At 35.5% G+C, this 25,493-nt stretch overlaps 2 protein-coding genes across 6 annotated transcripts in view; one reads left to right on the plus strand and one right to left on the minus strand.

Annotated features, from left to right (window-relative positions):
- The window catches only part of LOC127834576 (sal-like protein 1), an 81,068-nt gene extending 72,933 nt beyond the window's left edge, over positions 1 to 8,135 (plus strand). For all 4 annotated transcript variants that reach the window (XM_052360556.1, XM_052360557.1, XM_052360559.1 and 1 more), the window contains 2 exons: positions 1,930 to 2,036; positions 3,147 to 8,135. In XM_052360556.1, coding sequence (XP_052216516.1) covers positions 1,930 to 2,036; positions 3,147 to 4,853 — 1,814 coding nt within the window. In that variant the 3' untranslated portion in view covers positions 4,854 to 8,135. The remainder of the gene's footprint in view (positions 1 to 1,929; positions 2,037 to 3,146) is intronic.
- A 7,067-nt stretch (positions 8,136 to 15,202) lies between these two features.
- Positions 15,203 to 23,100, minus strand: LOC127834475 (uncharacterized). Of its 2 annotated transcripts, XM_052360341.1 has the most exons (5): positions 22,964 to 23,100; positions 21,731 to 21,821; positions 20,379 to 20,473; positions 19,720 to 19,975; positions 15,203 to 15,368 (listed from the first exon to the last, which is right to left on the minus strand). In XM_052360341.1, the coding sequence occupies exons 1-4, from the start codon at positions 23,013 to 23,015 to the stop codon at positions 19,746 to 19,748; spliced, it is 468 nt and encodes a 155-aa protein (XP_052216301.1). In that variant the 5' UTR covers positions 23,016 to 23,100; the 3' UTR covers positions 15,203 to 15,368; positions 19,720 to 19,745. The 2 variants fall into 2 exon arrangements, with proteins under 2 accessions (XP_052216301.1, XP_052216299.1); XM_052360339.1 differs by lacking the exon at positions 15,203 to 15,368 and having other exon boundaries at positions 19,247 to 19,975.
- Positions 23,101 to 25,493: the final 2,393 nt, after the last annotated feature.

Here is a 25,493-nt window from a genome sequence, read left to right on the forward strand (position 1 = left end):
CTTCTACTTGACAATTGTTGTGTATTTTGCTTAATTCTTTTCTGTTGTTTTTAGCTCATCTATTTTTTGAAAAAAAATTATGAGCTATTGTCATCACCTTGGCGTCGGCGTTGGCGTTGGCGTTGGCGTCGGCGTCCGGTTAAGTTTTGCGTTTAGGTCCACTTTTCTCAGAAAGTATCAATGCTATTGCATTCAAACTTGGTACACTTACTTACTATCATGAGGGGACTGGGCAGGCAAAGTTAGATAACTCTGGCGTGCATTTTGACAGAATTATGTGCCCTTTTTATACTTAAAAAATTGAAAATTTTGGTTAAGTTTTGCGTTTAGTTCCACTTTTCTCAGTAAGTATCAATGCTATTGCATTCAAACTTGGTACACTTACTTACTATCATGAGGGGACTGGGCAGGCAAAGTTAGATAACTCTGGCATGCATTTTGACAGAATTATGTGCCCTTTTTGTACTTAGAAAATTGACAATTTTGGTTAAGTTTTGTGTTTAGGTCCATTTTATTCCTTAAGCATCAAAGCTATTGCTTTCATACTTGCAACACTTACTAACTATCATAAGGGGACTGTGCAGGCAAAGTAATGTAACTCTGACTGGCATTTTGACAGAATTATGTGCCCTTTTTATACTTAGAAAATTGAAAATTTGATTAAGTTTTGTGTTTAGGTCCACTTTATTCCTACAGTATCAAAGCTATTGCTTTCATACTTGCAAGATTTATGAACTATCATAAGGGGACGGTGCAGGCAAAGTTATGTAACTCTGACTGGCATTTGGACGGAATTATGTGCCCTTTATACTTAGAAAATTGAAAATTTGGTTAAGATTTATGTTTTGGTCCACTTTACCCCTAAAGTATCATAGATATTGCTTTCATACTTGGAACACTCACAAACTATCATAAGGGTACAGTAAAAGGACAAGTTGCATAACTCTGGTTGTCATTGTTACGGAATTATGGCCCTTTTTTGACTTAGTAACTTTTAATATATGGTTAAATTTTGTGTTTCGATCCACTCGAAGTATCAAGGCTATTGCTTTCAAACTTCAAATACTTACATGCTATCATGAGGTTACTGTACCTGGCAACTTGAATTTTACTTTGACCTTTGAATGACCTTGACTCTCAAGGTCAAATTATAAAATTTTGCTAAAATTGCCATAACTTCTTTATTTATGATTAGATTTGATTGATACTTTGATGAAACTACTCTTACCTGACATACCACAATAGACTTCACCCAAACCATCCCCCGTGCCCTCCCCCCCCCCCTCCCCCCCTCCCCCCCCCTCCCCCCCTTCCCCCCCCCCCTAATTTTTTTTTATTTTATTATATTTTTTTTTTTAAGATCATCTCACAAATGACCACCACACCCTCACACTATACCCCCACCCCACCCCCCCCACCCCACCCCCCCCCACCAATTTTTTTTTTTTTTTTTTTTATTTTTTTTTAAGATCATCTCACAAATTATCACCACACCCTCACACTATACCCCCCCCCCCCATGTTTTTTTAAAAACGGTTATGTTTGAAATAACGTCCAACCATCGCACCCAAACCCCCCCCCCCCCCCCCCCCCCCCCCCCCCCGATTTTTTTTTTTTTTTTTTTTTTTTCGCTTTTTTGGAAGATTATGTAATAAATGTCCACAACCCCACACTATACACCCCTGTTCACTCCACTCCTCCCTCCTTTGTGATTGAAAACGAGAGTCCCTTCACCTTTAAAAAGAAAATAGATGAGCGGTCTGCACCCGCAAGGCGGTGCTCTTGTTTTTAATATCATTTATCAGGATAATTCAGAAACACAGTTTTTAGGGAAAAAAAGAACATGCTATTGTTTTCATCTTTTTCAAAGCTAAAGAAACATAAGCTAATGTTCATTTAATTGACCATTTTTTCTTGTGTTTCTAACAGATGATGGAAATGGATCAGTCAATGATGATTCAAGTGATGAACTACAGGATGAAATGGATGACGAAGCAAATAAAATGGCAGCAGATGAGGCGGAAAAAGAGGGACTGGTAAGCGTTATATATTTAGGAATACTTTTTGTCAGGAATTAAAAAATAAACATTACCTATTTTAATTCAGGATGTTTAATGTAATCAAACATGGAAATGATGTAATTCTTGCATTTTCCTCATTACATTTTCTCTTTTTTTTCTCTTATATCACTGTTTTTTCCCTTGTTTACTAGAATGCCCAACAACATAATTCACATAAAGAGGAATGTTTTCCCTAATTCAATAAACCTTAAAACTACAACAAAAAAAAAAAGCAAAATAAAAAATTTACTGTGTTTTTGATGATTTTATTAGCTCACCTGTCACGAAGTGACATGGTGAGCTTATGTGACCGTGTGATGTCCGGGGTCCATTGTGTGTGCGTGCGTGTGTGTGTGCGTGCGTTTGTGCGTGCGTGCGTCTGTCAACAAGTTGTTTGTGTTGACAGTAGAGGTCACAGTTTTCATCCAATCTTGATGAAATTTGGTCAGAATGTTTATCTTGATGAAATCTGGGTTGGGATTGTATTTGGGTCATCTGGGGTCAAAAACTAGGTCATAAGGTCAAAAACTAGGTCACATAATGGATCAAATAATAGAAAAACCTTGTGTAGACAATAGAGGTCGTAGTTTTCATCCAATCTTTATGAAATTTGGTCAGAGTGTTTATCTTGATGAAATCTGGGTTGGGATTGTATTTGGGTCATCTGGGGTCAAAAACTAGGTCACTAGGTCAAAAACTAGGTCAAATAATAGAAAAACCTTGTGTAGACAGTAGAGGTCACAGTTTTCATCCAATCTTTATGAAATTTGGTCAGAATGTTTATCTTGCTGAAATCTGGGTTGGGATTGTATTTGGGTCAACTGGGATCAAAAACTAGTTCACTAGGTCAAAAACTAGGTCACTAGGTCAAATAATAGAAAAACCTTGTATAGACAATAGAGGTCACAGTTTTCATCCAATCGTTATGAAATTTGGTCAGAATGTTTATCTTGCTGAAATCTGGGTTGGGATTGTATTTGGTTAGTCAGGTGAGCGATTCAGGGCCATCATGGCCCTCTTGTATGTTAATCTCCAGCATAGTAAATTTCATCAAGTGATATAACGCATATTGCTATTTTCATTCAGATTGCGGAGACAAGCGATGGCCATTCAAGTCCCGAGGATTCCAGAGGCATATTGGAGGACAGAAAGCTCCCCTTAGTGTTGTCTGCCAGCAAGATGGAGAGCAGTAGCAGACTGGTCTCTGAGCACAACTTCCTGCGCTCCAGCAGCCCAAAATACCTCCATGAAGACTCAAACCCGAGTGCAGAGGAAAGCTACAAGAATTACTCGACATCGTTGGCTGCCCTGGAGGAGCGAGTGCGGCAGATTGACAGCACAATGGCAAGGAATCCTCTGTCCCAATTCCACGCCGCCCCTTTCTTACTTGCTCCAAGCTACAGTGGCGACGGTGCCGTGTCGCCCAGGTCAGAAACAGGGTCGGAGGAAAGTCGCAAGAATTCACTTGGTGGGGAGGGTGGCATTGGCAGCAACTACCTGCTGGGTGCGATCGATGGACAGGCTATCGACGCCAATAGCAAGGCTACTACTTGTAACATTTGCTATAAAACATTTGCGTGCAAAAGCGCTCTTGATATTCACTACAGATCCCACACAAGGGAGCGTCCGTATAAATGTGACCTCTGTGACAGGTCATTTACCACCCGAGGTAACATGAAGCAGCACTTGTTGACCCACAAACTGAACGAGGGGTCATCTGAAAACGGTGATTGTGAAAGCAATAACAACAATTGTTGTACACCAAATCAAAATGACAATGAGAGTGACGATGATTGTAATAGTAACGACTCGGGCAGTTTAGAATCTCACAAAAATATGAACAATGACTCTATGGAATCGCAGTCTCAGGTTAAAAATGAAAAAGAACAAAACTCAAGCAGTTCTATGAGCTACTCTGAGGAAAATGCAAAGCTGTCTAGTAATGTTCGACAAATGCCAAGCTCTTCTACATCCCCATCGACTGCTACCACCGGGCAACGGTCTGCAGCATGTGCATACACCTCCCCGCCTGATCTTTCCAGTCAGTCCCCATTTGTAAGCAAAACCCCAACTGTTAAGCACCAATGTTTAGTATGTCAGAAAGGTTTCTCGAGTGCAAGTGCACTCCAAATCCACATTAGGACTCACACAGGTGACAAGCCCTTCAAATGTTCGGTTTGCGGGAAGGCTTTCACCACCAAGGGTAATCTGAAGGTCCACATGGGAACTCACATGTGGAACAACAGTCCTAGCCGTCGCGGAAGAAGGATGTCCATAGAACCACCTTTCTTGCTGGCTCACAAAGAAAACCCATACCTGCCACCCGGATTCCCACCAAGGGCCGATTTCTATCCATTCCAATTTCCTCCATTCATGAACGGTCTGCCTACGCCACCAAAGTCTCTGTCGGACCTAAGCATGCTTCACGGTATGGGAAACTATATGAGCCAAAAGAGAGAGCTAACCTCCCCTCCAAATGAAGAGCGACAAAAGGCAGAAACTAGTCCGGTGCAGGTCAACAAGCCCAAGTACGCTGAATCCGGAGAATTGGACCTTAGCATGAAGTCAAACGGCTCTTCCGGGACAAGGTCATCCGAGAAGACGTCCCCATCAAGTGTGGACTCAAACTCATCCTCTGGTATGATTTCCCCGCCCCACATGTCCCTGGGGTGGGGCTGGAAAGCCTCCTGTCACCTCTGTAGCAGATCCTTCCCGACCCCGGTCGCGCTGGAACACCACATCCGCAGCATGCACCTCATGGGAACCAATCTGCCCAAGGTTGAGGCCTCGTGATGGTCATTATTTCATCGCATGAAAACTTTAGGACATGTTTGAAACTTTACAGAATTAACTTACACAGAACTGATCGACATTTTATCACAGAACTGATCGACATTTTATCATCTGTTGAAATATTTAGGTCATGTTAATATTTTCAAAAATTGTACTTACACAGAACTATGACTTACACCACCTCGGTTGAAAGAATTGAAAAGGAAGGTCTTCTTACAATTATGTTTGACTTAGATGTAAATACTTTGCACTGTAAAGAAAAAATGTTGATTTACTGGAAATGGATATTTTTTTGACATGATAGTTGGAGTAAAATAAGTATTAATTGCTAAGCTAGTCAAAATGTTATGATTATCTATCAAATCCTCATTAATATTTATTAACAAGAATATGGAGACACCAACAGAAAATTGAAGGCTTGAAAAGATGGATATCAGACTATCAGCTGGAAGTTGGAAGGAAAATCATTGCAGAATTTGAAAATCCAATGAGGGGATGGTATGGAGGTTTGATGGTTGTTATGTTAATTGAAGAGCTGGAGGGTGGGGCATGGCCAGTGGGTACTAATGTGGAATTGGAGGGCACCTGTACCCGAGAGACCTTGGAAACTGGTGTCATTCGCTCAAATCTAAATGTCCCCTCTCTGCAGGGGATGATTTAGAATCTGAGAGAAACTATCAAGATCTGTTATGATCTTACGCAAATCTAAATGTAACAAAGCTGCTTTCATTTTGTATTGTTTCTTATACACTTGGAATTATACATTAGAAAAATATGTTACACAGTCTGAAATAAATATCCATGTAAACTGATTAGAAAGATATTCTACGCCTATGGCTGTGTATATTAGATTATCCATTGGTATTCATGTTAAAAAGCCACACATTATAAATACAGATGAATGTTAATGTATATATTTATTATGTTTGAATGATATTAGATCTGATTGAATTGATTTAAACTTACGACTTCTATGTACTAACTATATGTGATGTTGTACTTCCAGTGTAATGATTTCAGTATTCCATTATAATTTTCATATATTTATTCGTATCTAGTACAAATATTGGTAAATATAGGTTTAAGTTTTTCTTTAAGGAATGATAGTTAAATTTGTTTTGGGAATCCATTCTTTCTTAAAGATTACTGGCATATACGCAGATTATTGCGTACTTAGAACATATTATTGGAAAAATAATACTTAAATAATACTTAAATCAATTCTGATATTGGTCATCAAACACATATACAGTATACAACAAATACTTTTGTCTTAATCACCTGGCATGGTTTAAAATGATCATTGTTTCTAGCACTGTATAAACTTGTATTTGTGTCACATATTTCATACAATAATTTTAAAAAAAGCATGTTCAGTTAAAAAGTGTGTTCTTTTTTTCAAAAGAGTTTAATGAATAATTTAAGCAAACCAAATGTAGATGGTACATAATGTTAAAAGTAAATAGTTTAAATTTTAGAACAGATTACTTGTAGATGGGATAATTTTTACTGATGTTGTTTGAAATTCCACATTGCAATTTTTGTGTTCATTCACTTCATGTAGGTGCTTCTTCCAATGTGGAAATGCAGCTCTAGTCAAAATGGGAAGACATAGTTGGTGTAGTTGTCACAACGTTTATATGTAGAATCTCCAAAGCGTGTGAATTGAGTAATTTTGTTGTTGTGTATCAATATCTCATATTCACAAAATGAAGATGTGTTTTAGTGAGAGGTCATATTTTATTTGTATTTTATTTCTATTAACGGATTTATGTTTGAATGCCTGTGAGTGTTTAAGTTGTTAGACATCTTTTCTGATCAGTATTTTGATAAAGCACTTGTTTTAGTAGCTTTAATTGTTTCACATCCTTTGTTATATCATTTGCTTATGTTAAGTCTGCTTAGACTGCCTTGTATGTCCTTCTATGTAAAAACTTTGTAAAAAGTGTCAAAATGGCGATAGATGTATACTTTTATTCATCAGGTTCATAACCATTTTGAAACAGTTTCTTTTTGAGTTCTTACATTTTAAATGACATTTTAAAGTCACTTTAGGAATAAAATCTTTAAAAGTTTGTTTTGATTAAATTAAAAAAGGCATATTTTCATTATGTTGAGAATGATATTGGCAAATAAAAAGATACATTATTTCAAGATGACCTGCCTATCAATATCCTACTTATTAACTGATAACATTTTCAGCATCAAGTACACAGTTCATTGCAAGCTAGTGTTACATAAAATATGGTTTTCCCCTTACATTTAATTCACAGCCCTGTAACTTACCTGTACATTTTATAGAATAAAACTTCCTTTCTTGTACATTTCTTGTTACGCAAGCTGTCCATGTTACGCATACAATTGTTGTTGCACAGTACGGTGCTTATTTTACTAATTTAGAAGTTTTTTTTACTTCATTGTAAATATTTTTAGTGTATGATGAACTTGCATGTCTTTAAACACAATTGATACATCCTTATTTCTTAAACATGATGTTAATTTTGATGACAAGTTAAAATACTATTTCCAAGACAAAGATAATAATTGTAATAATTACATTAAATGATTCTATTTTATTGTATTGTTTGTTAGAGAATGTTAATGATGAACAAAGGGTTTTGTTAATAAAACATTTACACTAATTGCTTTGATTATTTAAAGCATACCTTAAACGAGGCCAAACTAACAGCATAATTGACAGCAAAGAACTGTGATGGTCTGAAATCCACTATGTGTGTTTTTTGTTTTATTCAAATGTGTTGACATGCACTTAGCTTACCACTGCTACATATACAAACTTTATATATGTCAATGTCTTTGAAGTTAGTTCATATTTTTTCCCAATAAAAATATCTGTGCAAATTAAATCTCCAAGATTTGTGTGATCGGTATTATATTATTTCACGCCATGTAACTGTTGTGATTATTGTTGTTTTGAGATGCCAATACATTGCCAACTTTGCCGCTGTACGTTGTTTAATGTTTTCTTGTAGAGCACATACATTGGAAAAGTCACTGTTTGTTACATGCTTCATAAAAATAAGATAGTTGCAACACTGTCCAATCTCTTTATTGTAGTTAGATTTCAAATACAACAGTGTAGCAATATGCCTGGTGAAATGTGTTCATATTGTGTAATACAGAATTTGGTATGAGTGGTCTACGTGTTGTGAATGTGATGTGTCAAATGTCAGCCATATTTTGTATGATATCATAGATGCTAGAGAAAGTAACCATTGTTGAAAATTCAAATAAAATAGATATAAAGTTAAGTATAAAAACTACTGGTGTTCTTTCTCTTTTATGTAAATGTGCATTCATATGGGTATGATACAATGTCAATGTCCTGATTGACCTGTCTATGTGCTGATTGAACCCCGTTGACAAAAAGACATTATTTAATACAGTGGCTGACAAGTAGTCAGAAATACATGGCAACTAAGACATAGCTAAATGATGTTAATGCTATCTCGCAAATAAGGCATGGCTAAAGGATGATGATGATATCTCGCCAGTAAGACATGGCTAAAGGATGATAATGATTTATTCCTGTTAAGACACAGCTGAAGGATGATAATACTATCTTGCCAGTAAGACACAGCTTACGGATGATGATATCTTGCCAATAAAACATGGCTAATGATGATAATACTATCTTGCCAGTAAGACACAGCTTACGGATGATGATGATGATATCTTGCCAATAAAACATGGCTAAGGATGAATATGCTATCTTGCCATTAAGACAATTGGCTTAAGGATGATAATACTATCTCACCATTGACTCATGTTTAAAGAGTAATAATATGATCTTGCCACTAAAACATGGCTAAATGATGATAATGATATATTTCCAGTAAGACATGGATAAGGATGGTAATGGTATCTTTTCATTCAGACATTGCTATAGGATGAAAGTGTTATCTTGCAACTCAGACATTGTTTAAGGATGATAATGATAATTTTCTATTAAGACATTGCTAAAGGATGTAATTATATCTTCCCATTGAGACAAGGCCATCGATGATAATGCTATCTTGCAACCAAGACATGGATAAAGAATGATAACGATATATTTCCATTTAGACATTGCTATAAATGATAATGTTATCTCGCCACTAAAAATGGCTAAAGGATGATACTGATATCTTTCCATTAATATATAGATAAAGAATGATAATGATATCTTGCAAGTAAGATATAACTAAAGGTTGAAAATGCTATCTTGCCAGTTGGACATATCTAAAGGGTGATAATGCTATCTTGCCAATAGGACATAGCTAAAGGATAATATGCTATCTTGCCAATAGGAAAATTCTAAAGGATTATAATGCTATCTGTCCATTGAGACATCCCTTTAGGATGATAATGATATCTTGTCATTAAGACATTGCTAAATAATAATAATATTATCTCGCCATTCAGACATGTCTAAAGAGTAATTATATGATCTTGCCAGTAAAACATGGCTAAAAGATGATACTGTTATCTGCCTATTAAAACATCCCTTAAAGATGTCACTTAGACATAGCTAAAGAATAATATTAATATCTTGCCTTTAAGACATGGCTTAAGGGTAATTATATGATCAAGCAAGTAAGACATTGGAGAAAGATGATAATGCTATCTTGCCAGTAAAACATGGGGGAATGATGATAATGCTATCTCGCCACTAAGTCATTGCTAAAGGATATTAATGATATCTTGCTAGTTAGACAATGTCAAAAGATGATTTATTGCCAGTAAGACATTGCTAAATGATGATAATTATATCTTGTCAGTAAGACAATGTTAAAAGATTATAATTATTTATTGCCAGTAAGACATGGCTAAAGGATGATAATGATATCTTGCCAGTTAGGCATTGTCAAAAGATGATAATGATTTCTTGCCAGTAAGAAAAGGCTTATGGATAATAATGATATCTTGCATGTAAGACAGTGCCAAAAGATGATAATGATTTCTTGCCAGTAAGACATGGTTTATGGATGATAATGATATCTTGCCAGTAAGACATAGCTTAAGGATGATTATGATATATCATGCTAGTAAGACGTGGCTAAGAGAAGATGATTATATTATCTTGACACTATAAAAATACCATAAACATGAAAATGATATCTTGCTATGAAACATAGCTAAAGTGTGATAATACTGTCTCGCCAATAAGACATTGCTAAAGAAGCATAATACTATCTTGCATGTGCAAATTAGCAAAAAGACCATAATGGTTGCTTTTCAGCAAAACATAGCAAAAGGATCATAATACAATCTACTATCTCGTCATGAAATTACATGTATAGCAAAACATAATAGTATTATATAGCAGTAAGTATAGCAAACGGATCATAATGATATATTGCCAGAATAACATGGCCAAAGGATCAACATGCCATCTTACTAGTAAGACGTAGACTAATTGTCAATATAGTATCATAATACTATACCACCCCCAGCCAGACAGACATAGCAAAAGAATAAAAATGATCTTTTGAAATTAATGCATGACAAACATATTGCCGTACGGTGTTACTTATAAGACATAGAACAATATTCCTAATTCTATTTTGCAAGTAATGTGCATATCTTTTTTAGCTCACCTGAGCACAACGTGCTCATGGTGAGCTTTTGTGATCGCCTTTTGTCCGTCGTCCGTCGTGCGTTGTGCGTCCGTCGTCAACATTTGCAGTGTGAACACTCTAGAGGCCACATTTATAGTCCGATTTTCATGAAACTTGGTCAGAACATTTGTCCCAATGATACCTCGACCGAGTTCGTAGCTGGGTCATGAATGCTGGGTCAAAAACTAGGTCCAAAAAAAAAGAGAAAAAATCGTGTGAACACTGTAGAAGTCACATTTGATGCCCAACCTTCATGTAACTTTGTCAAAATGTTTGTCTTAATGATATGTTGGTTGAGTTAAAAAAAGGTTTTGGTCCATTGAAAAACATGGCCGCCAGGGGTCGGGGCAGTATTCCTTATATGGCTTTAGAGAAACCTTGTGAACACTCTAGAAGTCACAATTTTTGCCCGAACATCATGAAAATTGGTCAAAACATTGGTTTCATTGATATCTCGGACGAGTTTGAAAATGGTCCAGATCGGTGAAAAAACATGGCCTCCAGGGGGCGGGGCAGTTTTCTCTATATGTATATAGTGAAAACATGTGAACACTCTAGAAGTCACATTTTTGGTCAAATCTTCATGAAATTTGGTCAGAACATTTGTTTCCTGGATACGTCAGTTGAGTTCGAAAATGGTTTGGATTGGTATAAAAAACATGGCCGCCAGGTGGGGGGGGGGTCTTTTTTCTTATGTTTATATAGTAAAAAAAGCTTGGTCATGATCGGTTAAAAAACATGGCCGCCAGGGGGCGGGGCAGTTTTCTCTATATGTATATAGTGAAAACATGTGAACAGTCTAGAAGACACATTTTTTGCCAAATCTTCATTAAATTTGGTCAGAAATTTTGTTTCCCGGATACCACGGTCGAGTTCAAAAATTGTTTGAATCGATAAAAAACATGGCCGCCAGGGGGGGGGGGGATTTTTTTCCTTATATTTATATAGTAAAGAAGCTTGTGATCACTCTAGAAGTCACAAGTTTTGCCTAATCATCATGAACTTTGGTCAAAACATTGGTTGTGTGAATATCTCGGACGAGTTCGAAAATGGTGGTGATCATTTGAAAAACATGGCCGCCAGGGTGTGAGGCAGTTGTCTCTATATTTATATAGTGAAAACATGAGAACAGTCTAGAAGACACATTTTTTTCCCAATCTTCATGAAATTTGGTCAGAACATTTGTTTCATGGATATGACGGTTGAGTTCGAAAATGGTTTGGATCGGTAAAAAACATGGCCGCCAGGGGGGGGGGGGGTCTATTTCCTGATATTTATATAGTAAAAACACACTCTATAAGTCACATTGTTAGTTAGTACATTCGGATCTCAGGTGAGCGCCTTAGGGCCCATGGCCCTCTTGTTGATTTTTGGGACAGCAAGAAATAGCAAAATGTTTATAATGAACTAAGACAGCGAGGTTGTGCCAAATGATTTTAAACTACCATACTAGTTATACAAAAAATAGCAGTTAATCAATCGCGCCAGTAAAACGTATAAATAATACTATCTTACAAGACAAAAATAATAGGATAATAATTATATCTTACTAGAAAGACAGTGCAATCATACTGCTATCTTGTCAGTAACATATTGTAAATGGATCACAATGTTGCCTAGCAAGTAAGACATAGCAAAAGATTCATAATAGTATATTACCAGTTAAAAAAGGAAAAATGATAATACTAATATCATACAAGTACCTTTCCATTTTGATCAGGGACCTTTGCAGTGTATGTTTGTTTGGGTCCCTAGTTTGATGTACCAGTGAGGAAAGGAGTTCGATTACACAATCGAATCATAGGATCTAGAAAGTACAATAATCAACAATATCGCCAGTAAGACAAATAAATTAAGCATGAAACAAAAATAAGACAACGTTTAATAATAAAACATTATTTCGTGCGTTGACATAACAAAATATCATAACTTTTTTGACCCATTTATGCCTATCGTCTAGAAGAAAGGCATTGGCAAACAGCGTAGACCCAGATGAGACGCCGCATGAGTTGATACAATTTAGGATAGGAGGGTCCACTAGGCATAAATGGGTTGTCGCCAGTTAGTGCGAGCGGAAACGATCGTAAATCCATCGTGCCAGTCAGATTTAGAGAAAGGATACAATAGAAATATCTAGCTATTGTGACCAAGCAAAATGATATGTGTCGTGCTCTGTAAAAAGGGGGTTTAATACGTGTGCATAAAGTGTCGTCCCAGATTAGCCTGTCCAGTCGGCTTACAGGGTATTTTTCGTTTAAAGAAAGTTTCTTCTTATCAAAAATCCAGTTTCAGCGGAAAGTGTCGTACCTTATTAGCCTGTGCGGACTGCACAGGCTAATCTAGGACGACACTTTACGCACATGCATTAAACCCCCTTTTCACAGAGCACGGTTCATATGAAATTAAGGATTGCTCTGGGAAAGAAAGGCTTCATGCATGTGCTGTAATCATCGTTTAATTTAGCCTGTGAAATCTCAACAAGCCAATCTGAGACCCACTTTCTACCTAAACTGGATTTTCGCTAAGAATACACTCCCTTTAAATTGAAAATAACACATAACTGAAAAGTGCCGTCTGCTGACTCCACAAGCTGGGACGATTTTTTAGTTTTTACGCACATGAATTAAGCCCGTTTTTTGAACGCAAGGCTAAATATATCTTGCAGGTAATGCGTGATTGACTCCTTAGGCATGACATTATCACTTTCACGTTATATACCCACATAAATTGTACATTTTGTCTTACATCAGATAATACGGCCACCAGGTGCATTGCGCTTTGGTTTGGTAATGATTTATTTACATTTTAAAAGGTTTTCAATTATTGAAGTGTCAATTAATTCAATCTCGTCTGGATATCTGTTTCAAACAATATAAAACTTTGCACGTTATTGTCTCACATATGGTTCATTATCGTTCAGGAAGAAAAAACAGTTTATTATTAAATCTTATGCAAAATAGTTTGCCTTGTATAATAATCAGACTTTATTTGACCTTGAAAACGGTTTTAATTTTCGACTAAACTATTCGCGGTTATTATAAGGGAAGTAAATGCTTACTGAGCATATCTGTGTCTTAGCTAGAGTTGTCTATCATGTTAAGCTGTCCAGTTTGTGAAAGAACGTTTATTTATTTCTTTTATATATAATGAGATTATTTTGTGTTTATTATCAGATTTCTTTTTCAGTTAATCACTTCCTTTTAAATTTGGATAAAAAAAAAATCTACAACCACTTGTATGTACAAAATTTATGAATTACTTTATGTAAACATACCTACAACTTATTTCCCAAGTCATTTTTTAGCAGGGACCTATACAAACAAACTTTGTTTGTATAGGTCCCTGTTTTTTATAGGAACTTCAATGTACTGCATTTACCCAATCCTACTATGTCTTCCGCCATATACGTGTACCGTTAAACCATTAAAAATTTACTTCAATGTTAGAACTTCCGTGTTGACATTTTAGAAATCGAACTTCACTATAGTGGTACAAGTTATATGATAGTACTGACATTGCCTGTCGACCTATCACAAAGACTGATCAATATAGTCTTGTTCTAAGACAAGTGGGCTTAAATTATGTGCGTAAAGTGTCGTCCCAGATTAGCCTGTGTAGTCCACACAGGCTAATCTGGGACGACTCTTTCCGCCTTAACTTTAATTTCGCAAAGAAGAGACTTTCTTTAAACCAAAAATACCATAACAAGCGGAAAGTTTCGTTCATGATTAGCCTCTCTGCACTGCACAGGCTAATCTGCAGGCGATACAAAACCATAATGCAGTAAGCCCCGTTTTCTCAGAGCGAGGCTCATATCTTACTACCTTACAGCAGTGAAGTATTATTTCAGTGAAACAACGTGCATTTTCTACGGAATACCGTTATGGCCATCGTGGTTACTCTGTAAAATCCAGGGCGAGAATGCGAGAATGCGATAGTACGATGGCGACAATGCGACAATACGATAGTGCGATAATACGATGATGACAGTGCGACAATACGATGGCGACAGTGCGATAGTACGATGGCGACAGTGCGATAGTACGATGGCGACAATGCGAGAACGCGATAGTACGATGGCGACAATGCGAAAATACGATGACGACAGTGCGACAATACGATGGCGAGAATGCGATAGTACGATGGCGACAATACGATGATACGATGGCGACAGTACGATATGACTATCGCATTGTCGCCATCGTACTATCGCACTATCGCCATCGTATTGCCGCACTGTCGCATTGTCGCCATCGAACTATCGCATTGTCGCCATCGTACTATCGCATTCTCGCCATCGTATTGTCGCATTGTCTCCATCGTACTATCGCGTTCTCGCATTCTCGCCCTCTGGATTTTAAAGAGTAACCACGATGGCCCTAACGTTATTCCGCAATTTTCGGATACGGGGCTAATTACTGCAGGTCAAAGGTGAGAAGACATAAAGGCGTAACAAGTGAACTAGCAGAAAGTTACGCACCGTTTACCTGAGATTATGGATTCGCCCCTGAACATGTATTATTTTGCTGTTTATATATAGAATGATTTGGGCTTATAAGTCATGATAACTTATAAATGCGTGTGTAATAGCACATTTTTTTTTAAATATTTATTAATTAATTCTATATAAGATTTACCGTATGTAACCCATTTTAAAGAATGCAGTTTCATTCATGGATATTCGGATTCATAAAATAAAATGAATTCAATTGAATCTGATATTTACTTGAAAGAAACATATAATCGTCAATATATTGACCCGCCCGAAACAATGCAAAGGTTGAATACTATTTAGTCATGCAAACCATAACAGAAGAATGATATCTGAAGACTATAAGGTCAACACCTCTCTTCCACGCATCACAGCCATCGCAAAGAAAAGAACTTGAACAATCTGAAACGGAGAAAAAATATAACACTTAACTTTAACCCGTCATTACCAACCACTGGTGGTATTTAAATGTGCCGTTACATGGTTTGCATTTTAATAACGTATTAATACAAACGAGCAATATGAAAATTTATCCATTTAGTATCAAGTAAAAGATGTAATTAACAATATGTTTGACAAACTGTGCCACTTGTGATAAAACGAATGGATAGCAATACATTTGATATACATGTATGTTATTGTACAGATCCTACATTTTCTTCACTAGTTTGTGACTATATTAATGAATTAACCCATTTGTGCCTAGCGTGTAGAAAAAAGACATTGGCAAACAGCGTAGACCCAGATGAGACGCCGCATGATGCGGCGTCTCATCAGGGTCTGCGCTGTTTGCTTAAACGAATTTCTGTTAGAAATATTCTAAATATAGAAATAAAGATACTAGACATCCCTAATTTTGGAAATAAATTGATCCAATTTAGAAGGATGGGAGAGTCCGCTAGGCATAAATGGGTTAATGAAAGCATCAATAGCATGGCCGATTTTTTCGTTTATGCCAAATGACGTTATTAATAATTATATTAATAATCTTTGCAATGAAAACTTTTAGGTGTACAAGTTGAAACACTTATTCAAGATAGCCTTATTTTGAAAGTGCTGTTTACAGTTTACTGCATTTTTGGCAATTAATATGTATATTATACGATATATTTTACTTGACCCTCATTAATTTTCGCCGATCATTCAAATATGTCCGCGAGGGAAAACGGGGACATCAGTGAAAACATTAATTTCTATCACACTTAGCAATGTATGACTTTTTATAATATGTCGTACCGTGAACAACTGCGCTTTTTATGAAAATTGTTGTAATCTTCCACAACAGTATTAAACAGACTCAATCCCAGAATAGTTTTGCAATATACCTCTCGGCCACCTTTTCCTACGACGTCAAAAGCCTGCGAGTGAAAGTTCGACAGACATCGAGATAATAACATTCGTGGGGTTATGATAATGCCCATTCAAATACAAAAAGTAAATATATAGAATATTTACATATGCAGTTAATTATAATGTTGTTACGTTATTGCATGACGCCAAGTCCGTTTTCGACACGATTTAATCCTAATGAAGACATGGGCCGAAACGCTGTAGCGAACAAATTTAATAAAATGTAATGCTTTGGACTTTTCTCAAATTATTTTTTATTTCCCGGGGACAAATGTCGGTAAGAAGGTACGATACACGTTTAATTCAACACAAAATAATGAGTAATGTAAAAACAATAAAATGTGCTACTTCTATTTTACTTCTCTTATATTTTTCGCCAGTCAAATTTAACTGCACACGACAAATAGGCAAAGGTGGTTCAATCTCATCATGCAAAGTTAAGCTGCACTAAATAGAACACTCGTATTTATCGAGCATGACGCGTATGTAAGTCAATTATAGTAGTTATCATAATATATAAAGACTATTATGTGAGTTTAGAATAAAGATCAAGTTATCATGTTCGGCTCGCTCGACTTTATCCAAAGCTCACATTATATTATATTTATCATATTATTTCCGTCTTTTTTCCATTATAGAAAGTCGCATTTTTGACGATTTTTTTCTTTCCGTAGTTGACAAAAACATATTCTCCAATTTTCGGAAACCCCAAATCTGATCTAAAAATGGCAATGGTATAAAGCTTAAGATTATGCGATCATTGTTATACATGTACTATCGATTTTCATCTGGAAATAGAATAAAAGGAGAATATTATGTGAGTTTTGGATAATATAAAGATCATCATGCGAGGTTTAGAACCATGGTAGCGCGAGGCTTGCCGAGCGCTACCATGGTTCGAGCCGAGCATGATATACTTGATCTTTATTATAAACTCACATAATATTCTATTTATCCTATTATTTAATCCCTTTTTCATGAATAATTATCAAATATTGCATTTTTTAACGATTTTGTTTTCCGTAGTTGACAAAAATTGATTCTCTAATTTTTGGAAAACCCCAAATCTGATCTAAAAACAGCGATAGTATAAAGTTCAAGTTTATACGATCGTTGTTATACTGTCGATTTTCATTTGGTTAGGTAATAGAATAAAAATAAGTATAACATCCTGATCATGGCATTCAATGAGCAGAACTGTTTTACAACGCTTACTTCAGTCCCAGTTTAACATGCAGCAATTTCGTGTTGCCTTCAAATCAGGTGAAACCCCAAATCTGATCTAAAAATAGCAATAGTATAAAGTTCAAGTTTATACGATCGTTGTTATACTATCGATTTTCAATTGGTAATAGGATAAATATAAGTATAACATCCTGATCATGACATTCAATGAGCAAAATTGTTTTACTACGCTAACTTCAGCCCCATTTTAACATGCTGCAAGTTTCATGTTGCCTTCAAGTCAGGTGAGCAACCCAGGTTCATCTTGTCCGGAGCTACCCCGCCTTAGTAACCTTCTTTTTATGGATTTCGGTTTAAACAACACGCATTTTTTTTACCGCGAAAGTTCTTTTTTCTTATTTTTTTCAATTAATTGCGGAACGACCATATTATACAAAACTTCATATAAATAAGTATACAACGTCTCTTCGTAGCTTCGTCATCATGCGTCCGTGATTGCTTATTCCACGTCATTCGTTTATTTAATGGCGAAAATTGCTCAAACGGAATTCCGTTGTAATCATGTATCAGCAAAGTACGTCATTTGGAAACTCGCCATCACCCCACGCCTTTTTGTTTTAAACTTGTCACTTTACTGATATCGATTGCGTTTGACCAGATATGTAAAATGTTAAGCAGTATTTCGTAAAACGTACCTCCCATTAAGTCCCATAGACGAATGTACATGTATATAGACAGCCTTCAACATGTGCGTAGTGTATTGTAACTTGTTTAACGTATTTAAATGTCAACTTATTTTTATCGAACATACGCACTTGAAATTGTGTAATGGGTAATTAAATTTAACTAAAATGTTTCGTGGGTTGTCGTTTAGAAATTGCAGATTGACTTGTATGCATATAACTTTGTTTGAATTCTATGTATTTTATTCAAAAATAGTTTGTTGTAAATATATCACAAGCAGCATGGTTAACAATATCTAAAACAAACTAAATACCTTCCATTGGAAACACTTTATGACTGACTCAGTCATTTTTTGATAACATGTTTGCTTACATTCTCTCCTCTTTTGGTTAATGCACCCCTCCTTTTTTTACTGCATCGCTATTTATTTTAATTGCACTCCTCTTTTATTTAGTTTAGCACTCATCTTTTTTTCTATCTCCTGGCCACGACATAGCTTACTTGTGGCCACGAGCTAGTTAGTCGTGGCCTCGAGTTTCTAAGTCGAAGCCACGAGATAGAAAAAAGAGGAATATTTTTTGAATGAAAAAACAATCAAATAATAACGAAAAACCAACTTTTTTGAAAAAGAAAACTCTATCAAACATATATATAACATGGTATTCAACCAAAAATGACCCGAAAACATGGTGCACCGCTTTTAACAGCAATTACTAAAGATTTCATACTTGAATCGGGTCTGATCGGTGACGAGTAGGTCACGCGAATTGTGTTTCGTGTTATTTCTTAAAATTTGACCCCGCATTTGTAAAATATTACAAGATATGTACACAAAGCTGTGCACCCTGTTTTCGGGTCTTTATTAGTTGAATACCTTGTTATATATATATTAAATAGTGATTATTTTTCAGAGAAGTTGGTTTTTTCGTTATAATTTGATTATTTTTTTATTCAAAATGATGCTTTACTAATTACTATCATAGTCACACGCTAAGCAGAAATACTTCATCGTTTTAGAAATCAACCAGTTAACGGTTTATATATATGTGGTACTAAATAAATTGATGTACAACAATTTTATTGTGATTTACTCTTCTTTTTCTGCTTTCAAAACATAAATACAACTTCACAATTTGCTAACTCTTGCCTGAAATGCAATAAACTGTTTCAAATGCTGTTTGGTAAATCCATTGATTTCTATCGGTATACATGGTAATTCATCCAATTACGCGAATGCAATGGTACATTGCCATCAGGCATGCATCTGTCAGGTTTTATGACCTTAATCCGATTGTAAAAATCCATGATCGAAGTGTCACAAGATACGCGAAAACAGGGACGAAGTCTGTAGAATAGCGCAGCAAAATATACTGTCAGAAAATTAAGAGACATAACCGGTAATTATTCACGAAAACCCGTATGTCCGAAAATTAAGTCACGAAAAATAATGAATTTTGCTAAAAAAGACGTTGTCCGAAAACTCATAGTGTCCGAAAACTTAGAGTATGTCCGAACAGTATTGTTGCTGGTCTACCTGCCGACGATGTCTGCTGGCGGCATTCACTGAGACACAGGCGCTGTCGGCGGGTAAGCGGGGTCGGACGCGAACACGTTTCTGTTCGAGTATGACGGCGGGGGATACACATCAGAATAAGTCGGTGGCGGGGGTGGGTTGACGAACCCCAGATTGTAGTTGTCGGCAGATTTGAATCCTTTGTTTAATGTGTCCACCGTTGAGCTGGGGGTAGCTGTAACTTTAGGGGAGGCACAAATCGTGCCATTTTTCTTCACTGAAACAAAATCATTACCGGAACATTTCCATTTGGTTAATCTAATTGTTTAAATAGTAGAACATTCATATGTATCAAACTGTTAATATGATGAAATATTTACTTCATTTATAGTTCTCACATTTTTTGCATGAACAGTTATTTATAAATAAACAACAACAAACATTTGCAAGCTGGTATTAAGGCTGAAACAAATCGGAATTTTAATTAGCCTGAAAGTCAAATACAAAATGGGTAAACTTCAAATGCATTGTGTTCTTTTTGATTTCAACTTGTTATCATATGAAGGACAAACTACCGGTGTGCGTTGTCTGAAACTGGTTGTCAGAACATGCACGTACAAAATATGCTTTATTAACAAGGCCTGTTGCATAAATGCATCAAGGGACGTTGTGTAACTTACGGAGGCAAACAATGAGGACGATAATGACGGCGGCACCAAAGACCCCAAGGACCACCATGCCGGCGATGAATCCCCCACCGCTACTGGTGGCGGCGCTGTGAACGAAAGAGTGTTACATTATTGACATTTATATAGTTTTAATCATATCAATATATGAACAATAGAGTTGTGTCCGTAAGTGAGCATGGTAAAGCTGCGTCGGGCTTAAAATAATTGCACATGATACTCAATGGAAACTTAAAGAGTGTAATGTAAATACAGAATTTTGGCCATAGCACCTAATAATTACAGGAATCTTAAAGATTGTAAATTAAACACAGAATTTGGGCCATATCACTTAATAACCACCGGAAACTTAAAGATTGTAAGGTGAATACGGAACTGGGACCATAGCATTTAATACCCCCAAGAAACTTTAAGATAGTAAAGTTAATACGGAACATGGACCATAGCACTTGATACTCCCAAGAAACTTTAAGATAGTAAAGTTAATACAGAAGTGGGACCATAGCACTTGATACTCCCAAGAAACTTAAATATAGTAAAGTGAATACGGAACTGGGACCAAAGCACTTGGTAGTCATAGGAAACTTAAAGAATGCAAAGTGAATACGGAACTGGGACCATATCATTTGGTAATCACAGGAAACTTAAGGAATTCAAAGCGAAAACGGCAGTTGGAAACCTGGCCCTTGATACTTCCAGAAAACTTAAAAATTGTAAAGTGAACACATAATTGGGACCATGGCACTTTAAACTCACTGAAAACTTAAAGATTTTAAAGTGAACACAAAGTTGGGACCATGACACTTTAAACTCACTGGAAACTTATAGATCGTAAAGTGAATCCAAATGAGGAACATAGCATTTGATACTCCGTTGAAACTTTAAGATTGTAAAATGAGTATTGAACTGGAACCAAAGCGTTTGATACGCACTGGAAACTAAAAGATGATTGTAAAGAGAATAAAAATCGGGACCACAGCACTTGATACTCACTATAGCTTTGAATACACACAATGAATTTAAAATTGAACTCAATGGAAATATAAACATGTTTAAAGTAAACACAAGTAGGGAGCATAAAACTAGATATTCATTGGGGATTTAAACTTTGCTAAGTGAACACAGAGTTTGGAAAATAGAAATTGATACTCTCTGGGAATTTAAACTTTGCAGATGTGAAAACAGATTGGGGACCATAGTTTTAGACACTCACTCACTACAAATTAAAACGTTGTTTTAAAGTGAACACATAATTGGGACCAGAACACTAGATTCTCATTGAGAAATATATCTATCCAAATACTGAATACACACGTGTTGAACATGTACATGCTACATGTGCTTACCCAGAAGTGCGATAGGAACGGTAACTGCTGTAACTGCTGTAACTTCTGTAGCCGCTGTAACCGCTACGGTACGCACCCGAGCAGACATCAGCTATTGACAATTAACAAATATAAACGAGGTGAACTTTCAGCTGCATCACCAAGAGATAAACATGATCAAAGCACAATGTCGTTTGGGGTTTAAGTCGGTTTTGTGGACCTCTATAAATCACACTTGGCCCAGCGATATCCTCCAAACATTAAAGTGTAAATAATGATAAACACCATAGTATCAGAGGTCAAATCAATAGCAATACAATATAAACATTTTAATTTAAGTCAAAGGCTGGATTCGAACCAGAGAAACATAGTTATACACTCGATTTAAGTTACATAATTGTTCAATTATCGACAATAAGCCATTTTTAAAATCATCCTTAAATTAGATGAATTTAGTTTTGTATTATTTATTTTTATAATTCTTAAAGATACTCTTGCCATCTAGCCACATATGGATACAATCGCAGTTTTTGTTTGGAGGACCTGATAAATGTGTTACAAATGGTAATAAAGGTAAATAAAGGCCGAACGTTAACTTTGAGTAAGTTTTAGTCACTTTTTATTGTTTCAAAGCTGATGGTAATTAACACAAGTTTGAAGGTGAAGGTAGCCAAAACAACTCTTCTATCTTGTTCAGACATGTGAATCCATACGTCAAAATAAAGAAAAATCTGAGAACAAAAAGTGCATGCCCGGTGTTTTCTCGACTACCGTATGCTGTATTGTTGTATATGTCATTTTATTATGTAAGTTCAGTTAGACATCTAAAGTCCGTTGACATAAAGGTATTTAGTAGTAAATTATCAATTTTACTACTTAAAGGTCTTAATATCAGAGACAATGTGAGATAAAAAAAATCACAAAACACTGATCATTCGTGTATACCATTTATTGATGGTAAGAAATCAATAAAAATCAATAAATGCATGTCATAATTCTTACAGTTCATACAGTTACAGTACACACGATTGAATAAAGCAATAACAATCTCGCACTGCTTTTACATGAATTATAGAGAACATCGTCGTTTGCCGTTGTTTAAGCAACACATGTAATACAAGTAAATTGAAATACTACTTGATAAGCTATTACACAGTTAAATGAATTTTATTGAAAATTTGGTTTCATTTAATGTTCGTTGAACAAACACATTTGCTTTAATACTGTTTATAAATTATTTGTATATACACATACCTATCACTAGAAATCCAAGAAAGACGAACACGCATCGTAGTCCCAAATTCATTTCGGATAACTAGAAATATCGTCTAGTATATTGGTGTCGCATTCGTTCACTGATTTAAGCTGATCGATAATTCGATGATTGCACTAGCCTATTTTGAAATGGTGGGTAGCTAATAAACAGATAAGAATACAGGTGTGACGGTGTGACGCATCAGCTGTTGCAACATTCAATTGTTTGTATATAAATATTCTGAAAGAATGTATTTTAAAATACACATTTATAATGTTCATTTACTTATTGATAACCTTTTTGATAAATTCAATGGAAAAAATATTTAAACCAATTATTGGTGTTCCTATGGATACTACCTGTGCTCCGTGGAATGCTGATCTATTCTAGCATCATACAAAACTAATTAAATACAATAAATAAAGCGTTTGTTCTAACTGGTAGATATGAATATGACTTATTTAACACAGCTTATCCTTACATTGAATAAAATATTGATCATAAAGCAGTCAAAGTATAACTGGGAAGACTTGTACAGGACATAACATTCAGCTCTATCAATACTGCTTACATACATGTAAAAGAACTGAATAAAGACTAGGTTTCAAAATATAATGGTAGTGTCTAAGATTGTACTTTTTTGGTATAATAAATGTTTTTTGTTAATGATAAATGTTAGGAACTTTTCTTACATAATTTATTTATTCACGAGGACCCGAGTGTATTAAAACGTACGATATAAATCTTATACAGAAATAAAATTGCATGCATTTAAAAAACCATCAGATGTGTTATAACTTTTTTTACATATCAATATGAAAATAACATTTTTTAGCTAGCTTATATTTAAGCTTGTCAAACAAAACTAAACACGACATGTAGGCAGATGTGGCTCGAGCTTATCGTGCAAAGTTGAGATCCACTGAATAGGTCCCTTGTTTTTTTGCTATTTATCTAGCACAAATCGTATGTAAGTCAAATTGAATAGTTATGTCAATACATTAATAAATATATAATTCATATTATAACATGACATGAGAAAAAGTGTTTTACGAAGCGAACTTCGGTCGAATTTTGACATAAAGTAACATTCGTGCGCATCATTATGTTGTCTTCAAATAATGTGAGCAACCCAGGTCAGTCTTTGCCAGGAGCTATTAAGTTAATCATTTCTTTGTTTCTTGATATTTGTTCAAGTTTTTAAACACACTTTTTTATTAGCATTGACGGTTCAATTTCATGTTTGTTCATTCAAACCATGCAGCGACTATATTATAGCCAAATAAGTAAAAAGAACGATGACGAAGCGGCAAAGAAGAAGATGCGTTCACCTCACATCTTCATCAATGTCTCTTCGTCGCTTCGTCATTGTCCTTACGGGATTCATTGTTTCCCAATATCAGTTCGTTCATTAACAATCTAAATTGAAGATTTCTCAAACGGAATTCTGTGGTCAGCATGTGACGACAAAGTACGTCATTTGGGATCTTGATAACACCCACGCTAATTTTGTTTCAAACTTGCCGTTTAACGGAAATTAATTGTTTATTTTATGATAAATGCAATGTGTTAAGCAATATTGCGTAAAACGTAATTCCCACCATCTACCATGTATTTAAGTACAACAATATGGGCACTCTGGCACGTATGCGAAGTGTATTGTAACAATATGTATATGTGTTCATTCATTACGAATATGATTGCTTACAGTACTATCAAAGGCAAGTATTAATGCCCATAACCTTTGCAGGCAATCATTTATTTATAGAACACATTTTTGGGACAATTATTTATTTATTTTTAGTATACATCGTCTGTGAAAGCAGTGTTAAAACACACACCGGTCACTTCAACACATTGTTCTCCGCAAAATTGGAATTGAAAGGCGTTTACAGACACGTACACAAATATGGATTGCATGCTATGCCTCGCCACGCGGTGTCGTCCAATGATGCAAACACGAGTTCCGCTATTTAGTATGAGTAATCTGAACTGTACTGTAATTAATTTTGGATTTAAATCTTTGCTTTTAGATTTCCATAAGTGGTCGTTTGATTGGAATTAGACTGTTTAAAGAGTAATTGTGAAATTAGAAAAAAAATCAGTCTGTTGACAGACTAGATTAGAATGTTCCGCTACACTTTTCTTTTGATTTAAGGGCACTGCAAAACATGTTTATATACCTGAGACATGACAGACATCAACTAGCTGTTTGGAGCGAACTGGATAAAAATCTGATATTTTTTTTCTGGATTAGAAAAGACGAATCTTGTATGTTGCGAATGGACTAAAATATGCATTTCTGTTATTTAACAAAAATCAATCAATACTCACATTTCATGTTGGTAGAAAATGTTTATGTAGGCACCAATTCTTTAAAAAGTTCAAAATACAATAAAAAAAAATTCATGTATGTACATGTATTTATTTGATGTAAAAATATTCATCACACACCAATTATTTATATAAAAAGCAGCAATATATCGCGCAGCGCAGCGATTTGCGCTTTTAAATACTTTACAATAGTAA

This window comes from Dreissena polymorpha, chromosome 6, assembly GCF_020536995.1.
Source record: "Dreissena polymorpha isolate Duluth1 chromosome 6, UMN_Dpol_1.0, whole genome shotgun sequence".
NCBI lineage: Eukaryota > Metazoa > Mollusca > Bivalvia > Myida > Dreissenidae > Dreissena > Dreissena polymorpha.

What these genes read in the sequence shown, in the direction of transcription:
- LOC127834475 (XM_052360341.1), bottom strand. Translation starts at nt 23,015, where the DNA reads ATGAATTTGGGACTACGATGCGTGTTCGTCTTTCTTGGATTTCTAGTG. An exon ending in TCTTGGATTTCTAGTGATAG is followed by an intron (nt 21,822 to 22,963) that starts GTATGTGTATAT and finishes AATTGTCAATAG; the next exon opens with CTGATGTCTGCTCGGGTGCG. An exon ending in CGTTCCTATCGCACTTCTGG is followed by an intron (nt 20,474 to 21,730) that starts GTAAGCACATGT and finishes TTTCGTTCACAG; the next exon opens with CGCCGCCACCAGTAGCGGTG.